This window comes from Tachyglossus aculeatus, chromosome 9 (genome assembly GCF_015852505.1).
Source record: "Tachyglossus aculeatus isolate mTacAcu1 chromosome 9, mTacAcu1.pri, whole genome shotgun sequence".
Lineage (NCBI taxonomy): Eukaryota > Metazoa > Chordata > Mammalia > Monotremata > Tachyglossidae > Tachyglossus > Tachyglossus aculeatus.
Genome location: NC_052074.1, coordinates 41810099 through 41836085, shown reverse-complemented (window position 1 = coordinate 41836085; position 25987 = coordinate 41810099). Strand labels below are relative to the sequence as shown.

The window sequence follows — 25987 nt, the reverse complement described above, 5'->3', positions numbered from 1 at the left end:
GTCTCCCCCTTCTAGACTGTGAGTCTGCTGTTGGGTAGGGCCCGTCTCTATATGTTGCCAACTTGGACTTCCCAAGCCCTTAGTCCAGTGCTCTGCACACAGTAAGCGCTCAATAAATACGATTGAATGAATGAATGAATGAATGAATTTAAGACCCTGCCTCGATCAGTTTATTATGCTCTCTCTGCTCAAGATCACGGACAACGATTTCCAACCCAAATCGCTTGTATCTACCCCAGCACTTAGAACAGTGCCTGGCATACAGTGAACACAATACACACACCACACTTATTATTATGATGATGATGATGATTTCACTCTCCTGGCATTGCAGCTATGCTCACCTCAAAATAGCTTGGCTAGGTGAGGTATGCGAAGGGATACAATACTCCAATAGTTCTCCAAAGATGAGCAGAAAAAAGGTGGCCAAATTCACGGACACCCACACGCATATACATTTGTCATGACGTTATTGACCGTGAATTTGGCCCCGTCCCACCTCCCCGTCCGTCCGTCGCTACACGGGGGAGGTGGGAAACGATCTGACCGCTTACACTCTGGGCTAGCGACTCCATGGCTTCAGGTTTACTGCTGCCTTCTTTTTACGGCCTGTCTTGCCAACCAACTTTCCTCCGTCCCCTGCCCGCCCTCCCCGCGTGCTTAGACGGTAAGCCTCCGGCGGGACCAGGTGGCGTCGTCCCCCGGCCATTGGAAGAGCGGAGGGAGACAGGACGAGGTGGGAAGGAGGGTGGGTTGGAGGAAGGGAGGGGAAGTGGATGGGAGGAAGGGAGAGTAGACTAGATGACTAGACTAGTAGACTAGACTTGAGAGGCAGCGTGGCTCAGTGAAAAGAGCCCAGGCTTTGGAGTCAGAGGTCATGGGTTCAAATCCCGGCTCCTCCAACTGTCAGCTGTGTGACTTTGGGCAAGTCACTTCACTTCTCTGGGCCTCAGTTCCCTCATCTGGAAAATGGGGATTAAGACTGTGAGCCCCATGTGGGACAACCTGATCACCTTGTAACTTCCCCAGCGCTTAGAACAGTGCCTCTCCATCGCCCTCATCTTACCTCCTTCCCTTCCCCACAGCACCTGTATATATGTATATATGTTTGTACATATTTATTACTCTATTTATTTTACTTGTACATAGCTATGCTATTTATTTTATTTTGTTAGTATGTTTGGTTTTGTTCTCTGTCTCCCTCTTTTAGACTGTGAGCCCACTGTTGGGTAGGGACTGTCTCTATATGTTGCCAGCTTGTACTTCCCAAGCGCTTAGTACAGTGCTCTGCACACAGTAAGCGCTCAATAAATACAATTGATTGATTGATTGATTTGCACATAATAAGCACTTAATAAATGCCATCATTATTATTATTATTATTATGACTAGATGGTATCCCAGTTCCAGGGTTTCAAGATTCAGTGATTAAGGACGCAATGAGATGTGAGCCACTCTCCTCCTCCTGACTTTTTTCCTCCCCTATGTATAAAGGATATAGGACACATTTGAATATTACTGCTTATATTTCATAAAAATGGGCAAGATGGTTAAAATCGGCAAGATGGTTAAAATGGGCAAGTATTAATCCTTGGAAGAAGAGCTTTTAAGCACACAGTGATGTCTGTGATCTTTTCGCTCACATCCTTCCACTTGCCTAAAACCTTCCCCCCATAGCTCTCCCCATCTTCAGTGTCCCGACATCCCATTTCCTTCAGGAGACATTCCCTATTCTTTATCAATTATTTATTTATAATCAATCAATCAATCGTATTTATTGAGCGCTTACTGTGTAAGATAATAATATCTGTCTCCCTCTCTAGACTGTAAGCTGGTTACTGGCAGGGAACGTATCTACTAATTCTGTTGTTTGGTACTCTCCCAAGCACATGGTACAGTCAGTGCTCTGCACGTAGTAAGTACTCAATAAATACCACTGATTGATTCTCTTCTCCCCAGATTCATTCATTCAGTCGTATTTATTGAGCGCTTCCTGTGTGCAGAGCACTGTACTAAGCTCATACCCTCCCACTCTCTCTTCAACACTTATCTGCCGTATGACCTCGGGCAAGTCACTCCAGTGCTTTGTGCCTTGGTTACCTCATCTGTAAATTGGGGATTCAGACTGTGAGCCCCATGTGGGACAGGGACAGTGTCCAGGGTGATTAGCTTGTATCTACCCCAGCGCTTAATACAGTGCCTGGCACAGCGTAAATGAGTAACAAATGCCACGAAAAATAACACAGCAAATCCCAACAAGCACCACTCAGCCATCTGCAGCACATCGGTACGTATTATACACATTATTTAAGCATTTATTTATTCACCTACCTTTCCGTGGTCTGTCTTCTATCTGAAAATTGTATTTTTTTCATCCTCCCGGGTAGACTGAGAGCTCCTGGAGAAGTTTGGGAATCACATCTTTTTCCACTGTTGTCTTTTCCCCGGACATTGTTCTTCACACGATCGACACTCGATACTACCGATTACACTGACTTTAGTTTTCGTTTCTACTGCTTCCGTAAGAGCCTGTTGACGAAGCGATTCCTTGCCCGTTCGGCAAGCCATCCTCGTTTTTCAGACCTCTGCAAATGCCAACGTGAACGGCATCGTTTGTACTTCCCAAGCGCTTAGTCCAGTGCTCTGCACACAGTAAGCGCTCAGTAAAGACGACTGAATGAATGAATGAGTGCATTTGTGAATCATTCAGCTCTTCCAACAGAGTGGATATGGGGACATTTGATCCGTGCTTGTGTGTGATCGCTAAAATCAATATTATACAGCAGCTTAGAATATGAGATGCCCGAGGGCAGGGATCATGTCTGCTACTTCCAATACCCTCTCCCAAGTGCTTAGTACAGTGTGCTTAGTACAGAGTAGACAGTGAATACCGTCGATGGTGGCCAATATTCAATTTTTGCCATGAGCCCAGTTTTTGTAAGAACATCTTAGGTGTTTAGCAATTAGCTAGCTCTTCAAAGTGCTTGTTTGTATTCTCCGACGACCTGCCGTATTTGATATTCACCAGTCCCCCAGTACTTACGTACGTATCCAACTGTAATTCGGATTACAGTTGGATACAATCAACCAATCAATCAATCAATAAATAAATACAATAAATTAAATACAATAAAATAAATAAATAAATAAATAAATAAATATGATTGATTGATTAATTTATTTCAGTGTCTAGTCCGTAAGCTCCTTGTGGGTAAGAAGAACATCTTAGGTGTTTAGCAATTAGCTAGCTCTTCAGAGTGCTTGTCTGTATTCTCCGACGACCTGCCGTATTTGATATTCACCAGTCCCCCAGTACTTACGTACGTATCCAACTGTAATTTGGATTACAGTTGGATACAATAAATACATAAATAAATAAATAAATACGATTGATTGATTGATTAATTTATTTCAGTGTCTGCCCCTTCTAGTCCGTAAGCTCCTTGTGGGTAGGAATCGTCTTTACCTGCTCCATTGTATTTTACTCTCCCAAGCCCTTAGTACAGTGCTCTGCTCACAGTAAGTGTTCAGCAAATACCACTGATTGAATAATATCGAATGCAGGCATTCTGCATTCTAAGAAAACCCAAAGAAATCTTTTATTATTGCCATCATTATTATTACTAACATTGTTATCGCTGTTATTGTATTTAAGGGCTTGCCACATGCTAAGCACTGGTTTAAGCTCTGTAATCTGTTTTAAATCTGTAAGATGAATTTTCAAAGTTTAGCAGAGGAAAAAAATCGGCTTTTGGAAAAAAATAATCACCGTCTATTTTGAGCCTGCCATTCATTCATTCAGTCGTATTTATTGAGCGCTTACTGTGTGCAGAGTACTGTACTAAGCGCTTGGGAGGTACAAATCGGCAACATATGGAGACGGTCCCTACCCAACAATGGGCTTACAGTCTAGAATTTATTTTATTTGTACATATTTGTTTATTCTATTTATTTTATTTTGATAATATGTTTTGTTTTGTTGTCTGTCTCCCCCTTCTAGACTGTGAGCCCACTGTTGGGTAGGGACCGTCTCTATGTGTTGCCAACTTGTACTTCCCAAGCGCTTAGTACAGTGCTCTGCACACAGTAAGCACTCAATAAATACGATTGAATGAATGAATGACTGTTGCTAACTTGTACTTCCCAAGCACTTAGTCCAGTGCTCTGCACACAGTAAGCGCTCAATAAATACAATTGAATGAATGAATGAATGTTGCCAACTTGTACTTCCCAAGCGCTTAGTCCAGTGCTCTGCACACAGCGCTCAATAAATACGATTGAATGAATGAATGACTGTTGCCAACTTGTACTTCCCAAGCGCTTAGTCCAGTGCTCTGCACACAGTAAGCATTCAATAAATACGATTGAATGAGTGAATGAATCGAAGGGGGAGACACAACAAAACAAATCAAGTAGACCGGTGTCAATACCATCAGAATAAATAGAATTATAGCTATATACACGTTCGTATCTACATCTTGAGAGTTTCGTAAACTGTTGTTTTTTTTGTTTTGTTTTGGTTTTTAGTTGTTAAATCGCGTTTTGCAAGAACTCATGGAAGTAAAACAAGTGAGAGAGAATGTCTTACAAGTTCACCTAAATGGTAAGTACTGTGTCTTTTTTTTGTTGGTGTAAAAATTGGAAATTTTAAGGGCACGATTTTCATGAACCCTGAGGGGTCAAACAACTAGTTCTGTAGGTAACAAGTGAGAGAGAATGGCTTACAAGTTCACCTAAATGGTAAGTACTGTGTCTTTTTTTGTTGGTGTAAAAATTGGAAATTATAAGGGTACGATTTTCATGAACCCTGAGGGGTCAAACAACTAGTTCTGTAGGTAACAAGTGAGAGGGAATGGCTTACAAGTTCACCTAAATGGTAAGGACTGTGTCTCTTTTTTGTTTGTGTAAAAATTGGAAATTATAAGGGCATGATTTTCATGAACCCTGAGGGGTCAAACAACTAGTTCTGTAGGTAACAAGTGAGAGAGAATGTCTTAAAAGTTCACCTAAATGGTAAGTACTGTGTCTTTTTTTTGTTGGTGTAAAAATTGGAAATTATAAGGGCACGATTTTCATGAACCCTGAAGGGTCAAACAGCTAGTTCTGTAGGCAACAAGTGAGAGAGAATGGCTTACAAGTTCACCTAAATGGTAAGTACTGTGTCTCTTTTTTGTTGGTGTAAAAATTGGAAATTATAAGGGCATGATTTTCATGAACCCTGAGGGGTCAAACAACTAGTTCTGTAGGTAACAAGTGAGAGAGAATGTCTTAAAAGTTCACCTAAATGGTAAGTACTGTGTCTTTTTTTTGTTGGTGTAAAAATTGGAAATTATAAGGGCACGATTTTCATGAACCCTGAGGGGTCAAACAACTAGTTCTGTAGGTAACAAGTGAGAGAGAATGGCTTACAAGTTCACCTAAATGATAAGTACTGTGTCTTTTTTTTGTTGGTGTAAAAATTGGAAATTATAAGGGCACGGTTTTCATGAACCCTGAGGGGTCAAGCAACTAGTTCCGTAGGTAACAAGTGAGAGAGAATGGCTTACAAGTTCACCTAAATGGTAAGTACTGTGTCTCTTTTTTGTTTGTGTAAAAATTGGAAATTATAAGGGCATGATTTTCATGAACCCTGAGGTGTCAAACAACTAGTTCTGTAGGTAACAAGTGAGAGAGAATGTCTTAAAAGTTCACCTAAATGGTAAGTACTGTGTCTTTTTTTTGTTGGTGTAAAAATTGGAAATTTTAAGGGCATGATTTTCATGAACCCTGAAGGGTCAAACAACTAGTTCTGTAGGCAACAAGTGAGAGAGAATGGCTCACAAGTTCACCTAAATGGTAAGTACTGTGTCTCTTTTTTGTTGGTGTAAAAATTGGAAATTTTAAGGGCACGATTTTCATGAACCCTGAGGGGTCAAACAACTAGTTCTGTAGGTAACAAGTAAGAGAGAATGTCTTAAAAGTTCACCTAAATGGTAAGTACTGTGTCTTTTTTTTGTTGGTGTAAAAATTGGAAATTATAAGGGCACGATTTTCATGACCTGAGGGGTCAAACAACTACTTCTGTAGGTATCACTCAATTGCCCGCCTCTCTGGCATTACCTCAGTCAGTTGGGTGGCCAGCAAAAATCCAGAATCGCCAAGGGAGCCAAGCCAGTGGGTCACGAAGACTGGGCTTCCTGGCCACCGAGCCGAAATGACCACAGGCGCCAACCGGCTAATGGTCATCTCCTTGGGAAAGGCGGCATTTCTTTTAGTCCAGTGCTTTGCACACAGTAAGCGCCCAATAAATACGACGGAACGAACGGATCCGCTTAACTCAGTCTAGAGATCTGGTCCTCCCCGGGATGGGAACGTTCGATGGCTATCGCTTTCCGCTGAGAGGCGAAGCAAGGATCTCTCCAAGGGTTTGACTTCTGAATAAAAAGAGTCGTCCTAGTGCGTGTATATGTGAAATAAAGTGACCCTTTATTTCAGGACTTCTGCAGACCAACGACAGAATTGCCCTAAAAGAAATCACAAGGCAGTTACAACTGGAAAACGTAGTTGGAGATCGAGTTTTTGTAAGTACCAACTGAATATTTCTAAGCGGAGATTCAAGGACGGCAGTAATCTGAATTTTTTTTTTGGCCCCGGGGGGAACGGCCACCGTGCCGATGAACTTGGGCACATCCGCCTTTTAGGTGTTAATGGATTTTGACTCTTCCGGTTTTTGTTGAACGTATTTAAGTCGTGCTGCGAAATCATTTCTGACAGAGACCAAGTCAGTTTACCTGTGAATTTGGCCAAAACAAACGCCGTCAAGCTTTCTTAATGTCTTTGTAGCCCTGCGGTATACTTTATACACAGATAACTTTATTAATATCTATGCGAACACACACACATGTGTGTGTGTCCGTTCCTACGTGTGTCCATTTCCAAAAAGACTTAATCAATCGTATTTATTGAGCGCTTACTGTGTGCAGAGCACTGTACTAAGCGCTTGGGAAGTACAAGTTGGCAACATATAAAGACAGTCCCTACCCAACAGTGGGCTCACAGTCTAAAAGGGGGAGACAGAGAACAAAACCAAACATACTAACAAAATAAAATAAATAGAATAGATATGTACAAGTAAAATAAATAAATAAATAGAGTGATAAATATGTACCAACATATATACATATATACAGGTGCTGTGGGGAAGGGAAGGTGCTTGAGTGGCAGTTATTTCCCCCCTAAGCATCTAAAGAAATTGTCTTATACTGGACCTTTGCTTTTAGGTTGTAAGGTCGTGGTGGAAAGGGTTCGTGTCTCCCAACTCTGTTATATCGCACTCTCCGCAAGCACTTAGCACAGCGTTCTGCACACAGTGAGTGCTCAATAAAAACCGCTGAATGATTGAGTTTTTCCATAGACCACAGCTTTTACCTGACAAGAGCCACCCGTCTCCCGATTGCCTTGTTCTTCTGTGGTCTCCCAACAGTCCACTGCTTTTCTCGTTTTACTGGCACTACCTGTGCCAGACACGATACCAATCACCGCTTTGGCAACACATCTGAGGTTATGCCTGCCTTTCTCCCAAAAGCGTGAATTTCGGCCTCCCGGTTTGTCGTTGCCGTTTCACAAAAGCTAAAAAATGTATTGTGAAAGATTCCTAAGCCGGACTCTTCTACGAGGTGCGTTTTCACCACCTGTTTTGTGTGGAACGCTGATAGGGAATAAGGGGGTGATCTTCCAGGATTGTGTTTCTGGTAAAATACGATGCTGTTTGAAGAACAAGGTGTGCGCGTAAGCATGGCTTCTGTCCAGCCACCTGTACTTTAATGCAAGTTTTTCTTTAAGTGGAATTCGTCAGGTCGGTAACCCCCGCATTATAGGAAAGCGCTCAGTTCTCCTATGTCAAATCAGTGTTGTCCAAGGGCAGCGAGTACCTCTGATGTGAAAATAGGTCACTGTTATTGCTGGCTGTAATATTTTCCATAGGTATTAAAATGTTAAATACCTTTCAGACCCAAGAATTTGGACTGTGCTAATTTCTTATGGCCGAGTAAAGTGATCTACATCTTTAAAGTGCTTAGCCACGTGAATCATGCCTGGCAAATCTTGTTTCCACTACAGAACTGAAGCTGGGGAGAGAGTCCTTCTCATTTTAAACCTGAATAAAGTCATTTTTTTGTCGTTCCCCTTTTGTTTTTAATGGTGTCTGTTAAGCGCATACTATGTGCCCGGCACTGTACTAAACGCTGGAGGAGATGGAAGGTAATCAAGTTGGCACAGTCTTAATCCCCATTTGATGCCGACTGCCACGGGAGGGGAAGGCCAGGGGAAACGGGTCACTTTCATCTTCCGGGAGCACTGCCCTGAATTAGGAAAGGGAAAGTATCTTTCTTTTTCCTTTAAAAAGGCACTTTCCATCTGTTGGGAATCCAACCTTTACTATGGCTTGGGAAATTAAGGAACGTAAATGAAGTCAAGACTAATGATCTGAAGTGGGAATATTTTAAGAGAGCCACCGCCCACAGACGGGAGCATCTGGATAACCCATCTGCTAGGCTCTTCATTTCCATCTAGGATGTTCAAATGGCGTGCAAAAATTATTTGGGCTAGAAGCCAAATTCTCATCACCGCCTGTGGCATCGGAAACAAATACCGTTCTCCGGGTTTCGATGGGGAAAGTGGTAGATATCTGAGGGAGATGTGTGGGCAAAATTGTCCCGCCTGCCCCTCTGGGAGTTTGTAGACAATCAGGGCAGTTTCTTTGCCAACTTGTACTTCCCAAGCGCTTAGTACAGTGCTCTGCACACAGTAAGCGCTCAATAAATACGATTGATTGATTGATTTGGGATGGGAAGTTAACCCGCTGGTATCTCGAAAGCACAGATGTGTTTCTAAATCCAAGAAATCGGTTCATCAGCGGTATCTGTCGAGTGCTGCGTACGTACTGAGTGCTTGGGAGAGTACAATATGGTAAGCGCTTAACAAATACCATCATTATTATTATTGTTATTATTCCAATACCACCGAATTGCATTCCCTACGCAGAGGGAGCAGCCTATTAGTGAGTGCCAAACGAGCCAAGGCAGGAGGGAGAGTTAAGCGATAGAGTTCATTCCTTTAACATATGAAAGTTAAAGAGCGATTTTCCTAAAAGGTGCTTTGAACTGGAGGTGAGGAGACGCGTCAACTGTTGCGGGTGCATTTGTGGGAACGCTTGTTTTTCCCTGGCGTGGTAACAGAATCACCTCTGTTTTAGGGGAGCTTTGCCGAAAACCTTGTGTTTCTCCTGGAAGCCCTGAAAAAAGGTAAATCTCAAGGGACCGGTTTGGGCGAGGCAGCGGGCCACAAACCGAGGAGCGCCACAGCGGCCCAACGAATCCAAACGTTAACCTGTGTAATTTCATTACGCTGCTTCGTGGCGGGGGCTAATTAAGCCAAACCCTCGCGTGCGATTGATCAATCAATCAATCAATCGTATTTATTGAGCGCTTACTGTGTGCAGAGCACTGTACTAAGCACTTGGGAAGTCCAAGTTGGCAACATATAGAGACGGTCCCTACCCAACAGTGGGCTCACAGTCTAAAAGGGGGAGACAGAGAACAAAACCAAACATACTAACAAAATGAAATAAATAGAATAGATATGTACAAGTAAAATAAATAGAGTAATAAATATGCACAAACATATATACAGGTGCTGTGGGGAAGGGAAGAAGGTAAGATGGGGGGGATGGTGAAGGGGAGAGGAAGGAAGGGGCTCAGTCTGGGAAGGCCTCCTGGAGCGTGGCTCAGTGGCTTTGGAGTCAGAGGTCATGGGTTCAAATCCCGGCTCCGCCAATTGTCAGCTGGGTGACATATGTATATATGTTTGTACACATTTATCACTCTATTTATTTTACTTGTACATATCTATTCAATTTATTTTGAATAAATTGAATAAATAAATAAAATTGAATAAATAAATTGAATAAACTTATTGATAAACTAGGGCTTTCTCCCCGCGTCGCCCGCTTCCTACTGCTGAGAAGGTTTCGATCCGTTCTGGCTCAAGACGACTCGTAAACCGAGAGGAAAGTGTAAAATGTATCGTCTTCGACCTGAAATGGAGAATTTTTATTTAGTTATTAAAATGACTACATAATAATAATAATAATGGCATTTATTAAGCGCTTGCTATGTGCAAAGCACCGTTCATTCATTCATTCAGTCGTATTTATTGAGCACTTACTGTGTGCAGAGCGCTGTACTAAGTGCTTGGGAAGTACAAGTTGGCAACATATAGAGACGGTCCCTACCCAACAACGGGCTCACCGTTCTAAGCGCTGGGGAGGTTACAAGGTAATCAGTTTGACCCACGGGGGGGCTCACAGTCTTCATCCCCATTTTACAGATGAGGGAACTGAGGCCCAGAGCAGTCAAGTGACTTGCCCAAAGTCACACAGCTGATAATTGGTGGAGCCGGGATTTGAACCCATGACCTCTGACTCCAAAGCCCGGGCTCTTTTCCACTGAGCCACGCTGCTTCTTGGGCTACATCAACTGGCTAACTCATGAAAGGATTTTTATGTAGCAAAAGGAAAATCTTAGCCGGGCGTGTATCTTTTCCGTTCGTTATTTGGCTAGCGCCTGTAGAAAAATTACCTCTAGTTCTGTACACTTTTGAATTTTCAGTCCTATGCTGCACATCCGTGTGCTTTGGGGACTTCTTTTCAAAAAGACAGCCAGTGAAAATAGAGCAGTAGCGTGAATAATGGAAAATGGGCCATGAATCTGCTCACCGGTGTTTTGATTTGCTTTCATCTCAGGTGACCGGGCTAGAAGCTGCCCAGTGTTGTTTATACTGGATGAGTTTGATCTTTTTGCACATCATAAGAACCAGACGCTTCTCTATAACCTTCTGGACGTTTCCCAGTCGGCCCAGACGCCCGTAGCGGTGATCGGCCTCACGTGTAGATTGGTGAGTCGTCTGCTATTTTTAACTCATCCACTAAAGCCGCGTTCGTAATTAAAAAAGGGGCCAAGCTCATCGATTGTCGGGCTTCGTCTTCCTTGTCGACGATTTGTCGGTTTCGCCCCCCGCGGCGTCCGGTTGCGCTCCGTTCAGGTTGCCGAATCCAAGGAAGCCCGTAGATTTACCTCAGATGGCTCTGAAATTATGACCAGAAAAACGAAAGATCAGAGGGCCTAAGGTGGGGGGGAGTAAAAAACGAAGTGTTTGTAAATCACCGGGGCTTCCCGGTTAAAAGCAATGAAAAGGAAGAGGGAAACCTTTCCTGATTAACTGTTGAATCGGCTGCTGAACGTCAAGGCTTTCTTGGCGTTGAGGAAGAAGTTGGGGTGGACGTCGGAGATGAGATTCCGAGCTAACGAGCCGATTTCCGGTGCGTGTATGGCTCCTTTAGGGATTTCAGATTCTGGTCAGGGAAAACATATAAGCGATTGTAAGGCAAAAAATAGTTTCCATCTAGGCGCTCATTTTACTCGTAAGACAGCCTTCCGTGGATCAGGTGAAAGACGCGAGCCTCGGAACCGGGTCTCGGTTTCCCGGCCCACCGGAATTCCAAGTCGGACTCAGCGATAGCGACAGCCAGAGTGAAAAAGACGTACCTTGGACAGAGCGTTTAATATGAGTTCTGGTTTGGAGTGGCCCAACAAACGATGGCTCCGTCATCCTCCACCGCTACTCTGAAGAGGAACAGGAAATGGCAGCTACCAATCTGCACGGATCTTATTGAGCAGGCAGCCTGTTTCCACTGTTGCAAGCGCTGGAACATCTTGAGTGCAAAACCAAAGGAACTGGAATATTTATATCATCTTGGGAAAATTTGTGTATCCTGGCAACTAATCTGCCGGGTAAAAATTAGCACGTTATTTTTTTCCGATAAATGTCCCAGAGTCGCACACTGTGATTCGCTAACGTTGATGAATGCTGCGCGGCTTATTAGTTTTCTATAGCTGAATAAACAGGATTCCAGTTCTCTTCAGAACTTCCCTTATAAGGAGAGTTGGTAGAGACTCTCATCGACGAAAACATGCCGACCAAACGAAGATGTTGAAATCTTCGTCAAGCCAGAGTCTGGATAAATCATACGCAACCGTGAAACAAGATGATATTTTTTTTTTCCTCTGGCCTTTCCGTTGAGGTCTTTTCGGTGCATACCTCCAGACTGTCTTGTTGAAATCTTGGTGTTTTTTCCCAGCCAAGCCCTGTCCACCCACTGATCACTGTCCTCCCAGTCTCAAGCCCTTAGCTGTGGCATTTGGCCCTCACCTCTCTCTTTCAATCCGCACATTCCCAGATACAGTCGGTTCTACCTACATGACATCTCTAGAATTGGGCCTTTCCCCTCTCTCTTTTTCAATCTCTCTCTACTCTCTTCTCTCCCTCCTTTCCTTCCTTCCACCATGCTGCTCCACACACCCTTCATACACCATTTGGACTCCTCCACTGGCTTCCTCACTCACCTCCCTGCCAGCTGTCTCTCCCCTCTCCAGTTCATACTTCACTCTGCTGCTCGGATCGTTTTTCCAACATCCGCCAAGCTCGCTCTCTTCCTCCCTTCAAAGCCCTACTGAGCGCTCACCTCCTCCAGGAGGCCTTCCCACACTCAGCCCCCTTTTTCCTCTCCTCCTCCCCATCCCCCCGCCCTACCTCCTTCCCCTCCCCACAGCACCTGTAGATATCAATCAATCAATCGTATTTATTGAGCACTTACTATGTGCAGAGCACTGTACTAAGCGCTTGGGGAGTACAAGTTGGCAACATATAGAGACGGTCCCTACCCAACAGTGGGCTCACAGTCTCGAAGATATGTTTGTACAGATTTATTACTCTATAATAATAATAATGTTGGTATTTGTTAAGCACTTACTATGTGCCAAGCACTGTTCTAAGCGCTGGGGTAGATACAAGGTCATCAGGTTGTCCCACGTGGGGCTCACAGTCTTCATCCCCATTTTCCAGATGAGGGAACTGAGGCCCAGAGAAGTGAAGTGACTTGCCCAAGGTCACACAGCTGAGAAGTGGTGGAGCCGGGATTAGAACCCACAACCTCTGGCTCTCCAGCCCATGCTCTTTCCACTGAGCCACGCTGCTTCTCTATTTTATTTGTACATATTTACTGTTCTATTTATTTTGTTAATGACGTGCCTCTACCTTTAATTCTGTTTGTTCTGTCGACTTGACACCCGTCCACATGTTTTGTTTTGTTGTCTGTCTCCCCCTTCTAGACCGTGAGCCCGTTGTTGGGTAGGGACTGTATCTGTTGCCAACTTATATTTCCCAAGCGCTCAGTCCAGTGCTCTGCACCCAGTAAGCGCTCAATAAATACGATTGAATGAATGAATAACAGAAAATATTCAGTCCAAATCTCCCTTCTCTTCAGAAACCTCCAACGGTCGCCCGTCCACCTCCGCATCCAACAGAAATTCTTTGCCGTTGGCTTTAAGGAACTTAGCTTTCCCTCTCCTACCTCAGCTCTCCGATTTCCCACTATTCATTCATTCAATCGTATTTATTGAGCGCTTACTGTGTGCAGAGCACTGTACTAAGCGCTTGGCTACTACCACCCAAACCTGTAACACCAGCCAACCTACTCTCTGTACCTCAATCCCGATTATCCCACCACCGGCCCCATGCTCCCGTCCCTCCTCCGACCTGGACGTCCTTCCTCTGTATTCCAGTCTCGGGTCCGCTCTGCTCTGTGACCTCGGGCAAGTCACTTAGCCTCTCTGTGCTACAGTTACTTCTTCCGAAAAATGGGGATTAAATCCCCCCTTCTATGACTTCTTGGGACAGTGCACCTATCTAGGAGACTGTCTCCTCATTTCCTTAAAAATTTCAGCCAAAATAAGATCACCCGAACGTGGGGAGAGGGAGAATTACTCTAGATATCTGATTCACATTAACTGTTTCTTCCTTAAGCTCTTTGTTTTAGTCTTGATGATACGCAACCTGTTGTTTGGTTTTTTTTTTTTTCAGGATATTCTGGAACTCTTAGAAAAGAGAGTGAAGTCAAGGTTCTCCCATCGGCAGATACACGTAATGAATTCCTTCGGTTTTTCCCAGTACCTTCAGATATTTGTCGACCAATTATCTCTACCTCCAGAGTTCCCCGAAAAGCAGTTTTCTGCGAAGTGGAATGAAACCGTTCAGGTAACCTGAAATAGAGGCAGTAACGCTGAGCCAGTGAGCCTATTATTGGGTAGGGACCGTCTCTATATGTTGCCGACTTGTACTTCCCAAGCGCTTGAATAAGTGCTCAATAAATACAACTGAATGAATGAGTGCACTCTAAGCAGTGAAAAGGTGCACAAATAATAATAATAATGATAGCATTTATTAAGCGCTTACTGTGTGCAAAGCAAAGCTTGCAATGTTATCAGATAGGGCACTGTATAGGGTTTTTTTTTTTCTCTAAGGATTGAAAAGTTAAACCACATGGTCATATCGTTGATGATTTGATTATCTCCTTTAAGGAACTGTTGTTTGCTTTCGTGGGTCACCACCGCAAGGAGGGTTTTCTTCATGAAATCATTTGAAAGTTAATATCGGTGGGCTAGACAGTGAGGAGGTGAATATTTCTGGGTAAAGTAGGTGTCTGTGAGGTCAAAGAGAATTTTATTTCCTGAACATTCCAGGCATAGATGGCTACAAATCCATTCCGGAACGTTGCTTTATTCATATGGATAAGAAATCACTTTTCCAGCCCCCCGGCACGCTGCATTTTAGTAGGTGTGCTTCTCGAATTTCTAGAATTGTAAGCCGTGACCTCGGTTCTTGGCCCTTTAAGATCTTTTAAGTGCAAGAGCTGAACTAAAAACAAAACATTTTGACGCCTCGCCTGTTAAAATTTGTAAGCTGCTTGAGCACAGGAGATCCTTTCTGTAATTTCTTGGGTGGGTCTTCTGAAAGAGAATTACTCATAATACACAGAGTTGGGGTGGTGAGGTGACTCTACGCCTGATAGTTGGCTCTGACCCCACCCGCCACTGGGTACATGTGGTTTTTGATGAATTTCCACTCATTCAGATCTTTGGAATTACAGCTCATCTGCCACGCGGCTAGGCGACATAGTCTTTGACTGTAACCTTCCCCTCTTGACTCTAAACTCGTGGACGGGGAATGTGGCTGCAGTGTAATTATATCATCATCATCATCATCATCAATCGTATTTATTGAGCACTTACTATGTGCAGAGCACTGTATCATGCTCCCCCAAGCACTTAGTAAAGTGCTCTGCACACAGTAAGCGCTCAGTAAATACAACTGAATGGCTGACTGAACCCCACCACTCCCGGCTCCGCCGCTTGTCAGCTGTGTGACTTTGGGCAAGTCGCTAAACTTCTCTGGGCCTCGGTGACCTCATCTGTAAAATGAGGATTAAGACTGTGACGTGGGACGAGCTGATCGCCTTGCATCCCCCCCCAGCCCTTAGAACATTGCTTCGCATAGAGTAAGCGCTTAACAAATGCCATCATTATTATCATTATTATTACCAGTGAGTCTCTGAAACAGGCTTCCACCGATATTTTTGGCGATGGATCTCTTCGCAGCTCTGTCTTTACAACCCTCCTGGTGTTTCACTCTCTTCTGGTTACGTTAGAATGACTCGCCGTTAAAATTCAGGACCATAAATGCAGGGTTTGTGTGGAAAAGAGCCGTACTCTGTTGGACGCCAAGAGCGGTAGCGTGCGATTTGAGCTTATCAGTCATTTTAGAAGTGTTATTTGGTTTAAAGAACAAAAGCTAAATATTTGGCAAATCCACAGTGAGGCTAATATAAGTGGCTATTATTAGCAAGGAGAGTCATGCCGGATTGTCTCTTTCTGTGAGTCAGTTGAGGAGCATTACCGTAAATGATGGGAGAAATCTAAGGTTAGCCAGAGAATGGCTGCAGGAGTAATAAGTCTTTGAACCCTTTAGATTACTTTAGTTCACAGTATTGATGTGGGAGGCTCTGAAGTTGGGTCCAAATTCCACCTTTTTCTGTTTTTTCCTTCTGGGCCAACGGTGATCTGAATTATTTCGGACAGTTTTCCTCGGCTAACTTCTCTGAACTTCCACATCCATCTTCCGTTTAAGCTGAGAATGCCAAAAGGCGGTAGGGGTCCAGCCCCACTGCACCCCACGAACACGTGGGGCGGGGAGGAAACCACGGGGAAGTCCATAGCAGGGCACACTCCTCCTGGAGATGGACACTGGGCAGCAGGGTGGCAAGTACACCAAAGGACGGGCATCGAGCCTGGACGGGCAAGGAGTCTGCCGGGTGGCGGGGGAGTGGGCATCGGCCCCCCAAGATGCCCCAAATGGCATCCTTCTGCCCGCTAGCTCTGGGTCACCCTCGGAGAGGACCGCAGCTGGCCCTGGTGGGCCGCCCACCCGCCCGCGGCTTCTCTTCAGGAAGCCGGCAGACCTATTTCCGCTTCATTTTCCAGGGGGAATAATAATAATAATAATAACGATGGCATTTGTTAAGCGCTTACTATGTGCAGAGCACTGTTCTAAGCGCCGGGGGGGCGGGTACAAGGAGATCAAGTTGGCCCACATGGGGCTCACAGTCTTGATCCCCATTTTACAGATGAGGTAACGGAGGCTCAGAGAAGTTAAGTGACTTGCCCAAGGTCACACAGCGGACACGTGGCGGAGTCGGGATTTGAACCCATGTGGTAGCGTTATTTGTGGACTCAAATGGGCCTCACGGGAATAGGCCCTGAATTCGGTCTGGATGCTGACGGTCGTCGACCGTCTTTTAGACTGTGAGCCCACTGTGGGGTAGGGACTGTCTCTATATGTTGCCAATTTGTACTTCCCAAGCGCTTAGTACAGTGCTCTGCACATAGTAAGCGCTCAATAAATACGATTGATGATGATGATGATGATGACCCTGACGAGCAAAACCCCCGCGTAACGCGAAGTGGGTCTCAGAGCCAGCGGGTGCCTAAGGACAGCAGTGGCCCTGCTGTGCCACTTGCGGGGAACTCTCTCCTTCCTCAAATCCACCCTACCGTGCCCCTCCCCGTTTCCACATCACTCCTAATAATAATAATAATAATAATAAGAAGAAGAATGATGGCAGTTGTTAAGCGCTTACTACGTGCAGAGCACTGTTCTAAGCGCTGGGGGGGATACAAGGCGATCAACTTGTCCTACATGGGGCTCACAGTCTTAATCCCCATTTTACAGATGAGGGAACTGAGGCTCAGGGAAGTTAAGTGACTTGCCCAAGGTCGCACAGCAGACACGTGGTGGAGCCGGGATTCGAACCCATGACCTCTGACTCCAAAGCCCGGGCTCTTTCCACTGAGCCACGCTGCTTCTCCTCAAAGCCGCATCCTCAATCAATCAATCATTCAATCAGTCGTACTTATTGAGCGCTTACTGTGTGCAGAGCACTGTACTAAGCGCTTGGGAAGTACAAGTTGGCAACACATAGAGACAGTCCCTACCCAACAGTGGGCTCACTGTCTAGCGTGGCACAGCGGAAAGAGCCCGGGCTTTGGAGTCAGAGGTCATGGGTTCAAATCCCGGCTCTGCCAATTGTCAGCTGGGTGACTTTGGGCAAGTCACTTCACTTCTCTGGGCCTCAGTTCCCTCATCTGTAAAATGGGGATGAAAACTGTGAGCCCCCCCGTGGGACAACCTGATCACCTTGTAACCTCCCCAGCGCTTAAAACAGGGCTTTGCACATAGTAAGCGCTTAATAAATGCCATTATTATTATTATTATTATTATTATTAGAAGGGGGAGACAGAGAACAAAAACCCCCCGTCCGTCCCCGCCCTGCATCAGGTCACACCAGTATTTATGCGCCTCCGGGGATGCCGTCTCATAATGACATCGATGGTGACCCAGCTGTGGGGAAAACCTGGTGATTCTAGGATCAAGTAGCCCGCAAATGACTACAAAATTCAATTTGTGTCTTCTTTTAGCGGCTGGCCGAGGACAAGAGCGTTCAAGAGATACTGCAGAGGCACTTCAACACTAGCAAAGACCTCCGGTCGCTACACATGCTGCTGGTGGGTATTTGTTTCGATCCCAATATCTCCCCTGATTTATTTTAGTATTAAAACCTTTCCTTAGTCTGTCTGAGCTAAATCGATTTCAGAGGTGGTACTTTTAGAATGCTTCTGAATGGAACACACCGGGTTTTTTTGTATTTTTCTGACAGCTTTTTCCGTTTCCAGACTGATGGTTCCGATTAAAGAGAAAAAGAAATCAGGAGAAACTTTCGGGAGAGATCTTTCCTATTGGCTATTTGTAATTCTTTATTAGCCATTGCTTAATACGGTGCTCTGCACGCAGTCAGCACTTAATAGATACCACTGATTGATTGATTGTTAGAAAAAATGGGCCAGGCCTGTTTATTTCCAGACCAGAAGGGTCCTAGACCAAGGCATCCCTGGAGTTGGCCTGACGTACCCTTTCTTCCTCGCCACCTCGATTTTTGGATTTTTCTGACTGAGCTTTTTCCGTTTCCAGACTGATGGCTCCCGTTAACGAGAAAAAAAAATCAGGAGAAACTTTCGGGAGAGATCTTTCCTATTGGCTATTTGTAATTGTATATTAGCCATTGCTTAGTACAGTGCTCTGCACGCAGTCAGCACTTAATAGATACCACTGATTGATTGATTGTTAGAAAAAATGGGCCAAACCTGTTTCTTTCCAGACCAAAATGGTTCTAGACCGAGGCGGCCCTGGAGTTGACCTGACATACCCTTTCTTCCTCGTCGCCTCGATTTTTGTATTTTTCTGACTGAGCTTTTTCCGTTTCCAGACTGATGGCTCCAATTAACAAGAAAAAAAAATCGGGAGAAACTTTCAGGAGAGATCTTTCCTATTGGCTATTTGTAATTCTTTATTAGCCATTGCTTAGTACAGTGCTCTGCATGCAGTCAGCACTTAATAGATACCACTGATTGATTGATTGTTAGAAAAAATGGGCCAGACCTGTTTCTTTCCAGACCAAAATGGTTCTAGACCGAGGCGGCCCTGGAGTTGACGTGACATACCCTTTCTTCCTCGTCGCCTCGATTTTTGGATTTTTCTGACTGAGCTTTTTCCGTTTCCAGACTGATGGCTCCAATTAACAAGAAAAAAAAATCGGGAGAAACTTTCGGGAGAGATCTTTCCTATTGGCTATTTGTAATTCTTTATTAGCCATTGCTTAGTACAGTGCTCTGCATGCAGTCAGCACTTAATAGATACCACTGATTGATTGATTGTTAGAAAAAATGGGCCAGACCTGTTTCTTTCCAGACCAGAAGGGTCCTAGACCGAGGCGTCCCTGGAGTTGGCCTGACGTACCCTTTCTTCCTCGCCGGCTCCTTCCCCGCAGACGTCTGACGCATCTGCCGTCCACCAAACCGTCCTTGCCATTTCCTCTGCCCTCACCCCGACAGACACACACCCTCTCTCCCTCTCTCTCCATTTCTCACCACCCCGCAACCCTCGTGCATGTTTGTTTCCCCAAGCCCCCCTCTCCCTCATTTCCGTCCTGGAAAAATGTTCAGAAAATTGAACAGACCGGACATTTTTCCGTTGCTAGCCGCAGCAAAATGTAGGACACTTCCAGGGCTTTAAAAAGGAAAAAGAAGCACTCGTCTTGGCCCTTCTGCTCTCCTCTGGACTGAAAGCTCGTTGCGGGCAGGGACCGTGTCTACCAACTCTGTTATAGTGCTTAGAAAGGTACGGCAAGTGCTCAATAAATACCACTGAGAGATTCCTCAAAGGCCCCATTCCCAGACGCGGGGTGTAAATCGCAAAAGTCCCGATGCCCAGAAAACTGGCCGCTGGGCCCAAGTTTGGATGCTTGATCAATCAATCAATCAATCGTATTTATGGAGCGCTTACTGTGTGCAGAGCACTGTACTAAGCGCTTGGGAAGTCCAAGTTGGCAACATATAGAGACAGTCCCTACCCAACAGTGGGCTCAGAGTCTAAAAGGGATTGATTGATGGTCTGCCTGGGTCCCGGGACCTCGCAGTCCGGAACCCTAACTCCACATTTAAGGCGAATCACGATTCGCTAGTGACACCGGAGAGGCGGCAGATTCCCCGGCGGGGCTTTCGGTCCTCAGATGTTGCTTGCGTCTCCCCGTTTTTCTTGAAACTTGCCGACAACCGGGGCATCTCCGGCAGGTTGGCACACAAGAAAAATCCTATTTGGTCGCTAAAAGCCCAGGGTTTCTAAGCCTTAGTTCAACTAGAAATGCGCTCGATGAAAAGAAACTGGGAATGTGCCCTCTGGGCCCTCCTTTCGCTAAGGAAAGCACCAAGTCAGAAATGTGATTCTAATGATTTGGGAGATTGGGAATCAAACAGTCCCTTAGGGCGACCGAGAGCAGGATTAACGTCAGAAACCGATCTTGCCTGCAAATGTAAAACGGAAAGAAACCCCTTAGCACTGGGAGATGCTTCATCCGGGGACAACTAGGCCAAATTTAGATTCCAAGCGCAAAGGAACAGCCGTGTTCCAGTTGCCTCGATGGATTCCGACTCACTGGCGGATGGTCGGTGGACAGACGTAGTCCGCGAAAGCTGTCGTTCCCAAATCAGCTCAAACTTGGGAGTCCCCGGTCGCTTCTCCTGGCCAGAGTTGGTTAGACACGTTCCCTGTCCGCAACGTGAGCCCGCTGTCGGGTAGGGACCGTCTCTATATGTTGCCAACTTGTACTTCCCAAGCGCTTAGTACAGTGCTCTGCACACAGTAAGCGCTCCATAAATATGAATGAATGAACGAGCTTCCAGTCTCGAGGGGGGACAGAATAACGGCTCTTCATCAGTCTTAGGAGGTGGAGGGTTTTGTTTTGTTGTCCGTCTCCCCCTTCAAGACCGTGAGCCCGTTGTTGGGTAGGGACCGTCTCTATCTGTTGCTGACTTGTACTTTCCAAGCGCTTAGTACGGTGCTCTGCACACGGTAAGCGCTCAGTAAATACGACTGGATGAATGAAAGGCCTCCAGGGGCTGGAAAATTGTACATATTCATTACTCTATTTATTTTACTTGTACATATCTATTCTATTTTATTGTGTTAGTGTGTTTGGTTTTGTTCTCTGTCTCCCCCTTTTAGACTGTGAGCCCACTGTTGGGTAGGGACCGTCTCTGTATGTTGCCAACTTGGATTTCCCAAGGGCTTAGTACAGTGCTCTGCACATAGTAAGCGCTCAATAAATACGATTGATTGATTGATTGATTGTAGAGCATCACCTCCTAAAACGTCCGGAAGTTAGGGTCTTCTCGCCCTTGATGATGATGATGGAGAACGGGAGCGGGCGGCAACTCACGCGCCCGGTCCCGCTCGCCAAAGGCCTGGGGCTCCGGAGTCGGGCTGGCGTGACTCCGGGCCTGGAGGCGACGGGGCGTCTGGAAAGGAAGAAAGCCATGGGCTTCAGGAACTTGTGTTGGCGGGCCCCCTCTGCTCGCTTATCTGAGACCCCCCGCTTAAGGCCTAGCTCCCTGACGGTCCCCACCCTGTGCTTGGGCTCAGATGCTGGCTTTGCGTCACGTGGCCGCGTCCCGGCCCTTCATCGTCGCGGCCGACGTGGTGGAGGCCCATCAGCTATGCAGCCTGGACTCCAAGGCCAGCGTCGTCCACGGTAAGGAGAAGGCGGCCCTCCCCGCTCGCTCGCCGCGTGTCCGGGGAGCGTTTAGCGGCGCCCGGGGAACCCCTCGCCGGTTGCCCCGTCTCCCTCCTCCAGACGCAGCCGGTGCCCGCTCCTCAGGAGAGCGGGGAGGTGAACGTGCCCTGCCCTTGTGGAACCGGGCGATGACGGCCACCTTCTCGCCTCTCGGCCCCAAGCTCTTGTCCAGCTCTGGGACTTAACTTCTTTGAGCTCCAGTTCCCTCATCTGTAAAAATGGGGATTAAGACTGTGAGCCCTCCGTGGGATAACCTGGTCACCTTGTAAGCGCTTAGAACAGTGCTTTGCACGTAGTAAGCGCTTAATAAATTCCATCATCATTATTATTACTAACAGCATTGCACTCTCCCAAGCACTATTCCGGGTAAATCCGCGCTCACCTTTCCGCGTCAGGTGTTCCGAAACTCCAGAGCTGGAGAGGATGCCGGTTCGATTCCCCGATTTTAGCGCTTGGGGAAAGCCCCACGAGAATTCATTCATTTTTAGACCGTGAGCCCACTGTTGGGTAGAGACTGTCCCTATATGTTGCCAACTTGTACTTCCCAAGCGCTTAGTACAGTGCTGTGCACACAGTAAGCGCTCAATAAATATGATTGAATGAATGTTGGGTAGGGACCGTCTCCATATGTTGCCAATTTGTACTTCCCAAGCGCTTTGTACAGTGCTCTGCACATAGTAAGCGCTCAATAAATACGATTGATGATGATGATGATGATGATATATACAGGTGCTGTGGGGAGGGGAAGGAGGTAGGGCGGGTGGGAAGAGGTGGGGAAGAGGAAGGAAGGGGCTCAGTCTGGGAGCTCACAGTCTAAAAGGGGGAGACAGACAACACAACAAAGTGTGCACAGGTGTCAAGTCGTCAGAACAAACAGAATTAAAGCTAAATGCACATCATTAGCAAAATAAATAGAATAGTAAATATGTACAAGTAAAATATATAGAGTAATAGATCTGTAGAAACATGTGTACAGGTGCTGTGGGGAGGGGAAGGAGGTAGGGCGGCGGGGATGGGGAGGAGGAGAGGAAGAAGGGGGCTGAGTGTGGGAAGGCCTCCTGGAGGAGGTGAGCTCACCGTAGGGCTTTGAAGGGAGGAAGAGAGCTAGTTTGGCGGATGTGCGGAGGGAGGGCACACAGCAGACAAGTGGCGGCGCTGGGATGGGAACCCAAGTCCTGATTGCCCACTGTTGGGTAGGGACTGTCTCTATATGTTGCCAATTTGTACTTCCCAAGCGCTTAGTACAGTGCTCTGCACACAGTAAGCGCTCAATAAATACGATTGATGATGATGATGACTGGCAGGCCCCCGCTGTCCCCATGAGGCCACACTACCTCTCCGTCTCCGTAGGCCTCTCTGCGGACCACAGCAGCAGGGGATGCGGGTTTGCGGCAGCATCACGGAGGCGCCGGGCCAACAGGGCTCACAGTGCCGGGGACTTTGGACTCCAGAACCGCGGACCGGCCCGCTCCGCGGCGGGAAACCGATAAAGGGGGCTTGGGAGCTTTCGTGATGCTATTTGTTGAGCGCCCGGAGGGTACCCCGCCTTGGACTAAGTCCATGGGGAAATACAACAGAAGCAAAAAAACCAAAGCCACCGTGGTCCCCGTCCACTGAAATGGGGCAGGTGCAGTCCTCACCGGGAACCGAACCCTGAGATGGCGTATTCTTCTCCGGGAGCGTAGGTCCCAAGGCGTGCCTTTCCCAGGCCGAGCCGTCTTGCCTCGAGAAGGTTCCCGAGCCTCTGTTTTATCTTTCTTTTTTCAGTTCTAATAATAATAATGGCATTTATTAGGCGCTTAGCATGTGCAAAGCGCTGTTCTAAGCGCTGGGGAGGTTACAAGGTGATCAGGTTGTCCCATGGGGGGCTCACAGTCTTAATCCCCATTTTACAGATGAGGGAACTGAGGCCCAGAGAAGTGAAGTGACTTGCCCAGAGTCACACGGCTAAATCCAAGTAAATAGCCTGGTGTATTTCTAGTCCTCTAAGACATAATGAGTGAATTGGAAGGGCACCGATTGGATTTGGAGTGAATCATTTTGAGCGTGGAAAGCGTCATCTTGCCTTGTGATATAGGGGAGAGTCATTCACTCATTTAATCATATTTGTTGAGCGCTTACTGTGTGCAGAGCAATCAATCACTCGTATTTATTGAGCGCTTACTGTGTGCAGAGCACTGTGCTAAGCGCTTGGGAAGCACAAGCTGGCAACATATAGAGACAGTCCCTCCCCAACAGCGGGCTCACAGTCTAGAAGGGGGAAACAGAGAACAAAACCAAACATACTAACAAAATAAAATAAATAGAATAGATAGGTACAAGTAAAATAGAGTAATATGTACAAACATATATATATATATAGGTGCTGTGGGGAAGCGCCTGGGAAGTACAAGTTGATGCACAAGCGCCTCTAATTTACTTTCAGTAATTTGCCCTCACTTCCCAGCCTGTTTTGCCTGGGGGTTGGAGGGGGGAACAGTTTATTCATCACACAGCTCCAGCTTCTCATTCGACCTTCCAGGTCAAATCTCGGGGATTATTGGAAATTAAATGTTGTTCTTTTCTGCCCTCGCAGGTCTCTCTGTGTTGGAAATCTGTCTTATAATAGCGATGAAACACTTAAGTGACATTTACGAAGGAGAGCCTTTTAACTTTCAGATGGTCTACAACGGTAAGATGAGACTTTGGTAAGAATAATTCAGAGTTTGGTACAAGGAGCTTACTGGAGGCCGAGCACCAGAGTAGACGCCTCCTAGACTGTGAGCCCGTTGTAGGGACTGTATATGTCGCCCACTTGTACTTCCCAAGCGCTTAGTACAGTGCTCTGCACGCAGTAAGCGCTCAATAAATACGATTGAATGAATGAATGAATGCCAGGTCCCTGTCCCAGCTGGGCTCGTAGCTTAAGTAACCGATCATTTTGACTGACTCTCCGCTGTTTCCTAACTTCGGTACAGTAATATCCCCGCTTTTCTTGCAGAATTTCAGAAGTTTATCCAAAGGAAGGCCCATTCTGTGTATAACTTTGAGAAGCCTGTTGTTATGAAGGTAAATCGTGGCTGAATTTTCCCCCCAGAAAAATCAAGGGTCACCTCTGTACTCCTGAATGCCAGGAAAATATACATTCTGGGAGACGGGTGTGTTGGAAGCATGCTTCTGAGAGGGCTAGATAAGGGGGTACTTTGAAAATGAAGTATCTGAAAGCTTTTGGAGCAAAACAGCTGTTTGTAGTGAGATTTTGGGGGGGTTCCAATGGACAGAGGTGCGCTGGCCTCTCCTGCCCGCACTCAGCTCCGGGGGATAACAACGATGGCATTTGTTAAGCGCTTACTATGTGCGAAACACTTTTCTAAGCGCTGGGGGGGGGGATACAAGGTGGTCAGGTTGTCGCACATGGGGCTCACAGGCTTAATCCCCGTGTTACAGATGAGGTCACTGAGGCCCAGAGAAGTGACTTGCCCACAGTCACCCAACTGACAAGTGGCGGAGGCGGGATTCGAACCCACAACCTCTGACTCCCAAGCCCGGGCTCTTCCCACTGAGCCACCCTGCTTCTCCTAAGCGGGGTTGGGGGGCGGTGAGGGAGGTGGAGAGGGGGAGAATCTAACCAGACACCGAGTGACACTCCAGAATTTGAGCCGGGCGACGCAGCTCGGACTCCTTTTAGACTGTGAGCCCGCTGTTGGGTAGGGACCGTCTCTGTATGTTGCCAACTTGTACTTCCCAAGCGCTTAGTACAGTGCTCTGCACACAGTAAGCGCTCAATAAATACGATTGATGATGACGATAAAGGGTCACCCCTGGAAGCGGTACCGGCGTCTTCTGTCGTGCCTGAGACCCGTCTCCGTTCTTTCAGGCTTTCGAACACCTGCAACGGCTAGAACTAATCAAAGCGGTGGAGCGGACCTCGGTAAACACCCAGAGAGAGTATCAGCTCGTGAAGCTGCTTCTGGACAATAATCAGATTATGGATGCCCTGCAGAAGTACCCAAACTGCCCCACCGACGTGAGGCAGTGGGCGGCCTCCTCGCTGAACTGGCTCTGAAGGGGGTGGCCACCTTTGACACCCCCCGAGGATTCTTCCAGAGGCCTCCGTTGTCCCCCGGCCCCGTGAGCTTGTCGGAGGGGTGACGATTCCTCGACTTTTTCCACGTTCCGGGCCTTGCAGGAAGACGTCCGTCGAGACTCTGACGCCGGAAGTGCGAAAGGTGGGGCCAAGTTCTCGATGCAAGTTTCACGTTCAATATTAAAAATGGTATCTGTTCCCGGGGGAAGAGGCCCGTCTGTGGGATTCTTTTGATTTCACTCTCATTAGTAGTGTTTGGTCCTTGGGTTCTGATCATTCCCAGGGAATGCAGACAGTACCGGACAATC

General features: G+C 46.5%; 1 protein-coding gene across 4 annotated transcripts in view; it reads left to right on the top strand.

The window, feature by feature from the left end:
* ORC4 (origin recognition complex subunit 4) overlaps positions 1-25887 on the top strand; it is a 58596-nt gene extending 32709 nt beyond the window's left edge. For 3 of the 4 annotated variants that reach the window (XM_038751140.1, XM_038751136.1, XM_038751138.1), the window contains 10 exons: positions 4528-4603; positions 6475-6560; positions 9233-9281; positions 10781-10932; positions 13957-14130; positions 17907-17993; positions 21463-21571; positions 24189-24284; positions 24594-24661; positions 25470-25887. In XM_038751140.1, the coding sequence (XP_038607068.1) occupies positions 4528-4603; positions 6475-6560; positions 9233-9281; positions 10781-10932; positions 13957-14130; positions 17907-17993; positions 21463-21571; positions 24189-24284; positions 24594-24661; positions 25470-25658 (1086 nt within the window). In that variant the 3' untranslated portion in view covers positions 25659-25887. The remainder of the gene's footprint in view (positions 1-4527; positions 4604-6474; positions 6561-9232; positions 9282-10780; positions 10933-13956; positions 14131-17906; positions 17994-21462; positions 21572-24188; positions 24285-24593; positions 24662-25469) is intronic. The other variant, XM_038751139.1, reaches the window with a different exon arrangement.
* Positions 25888-25987: the final 100 nt, after the last annotated feature.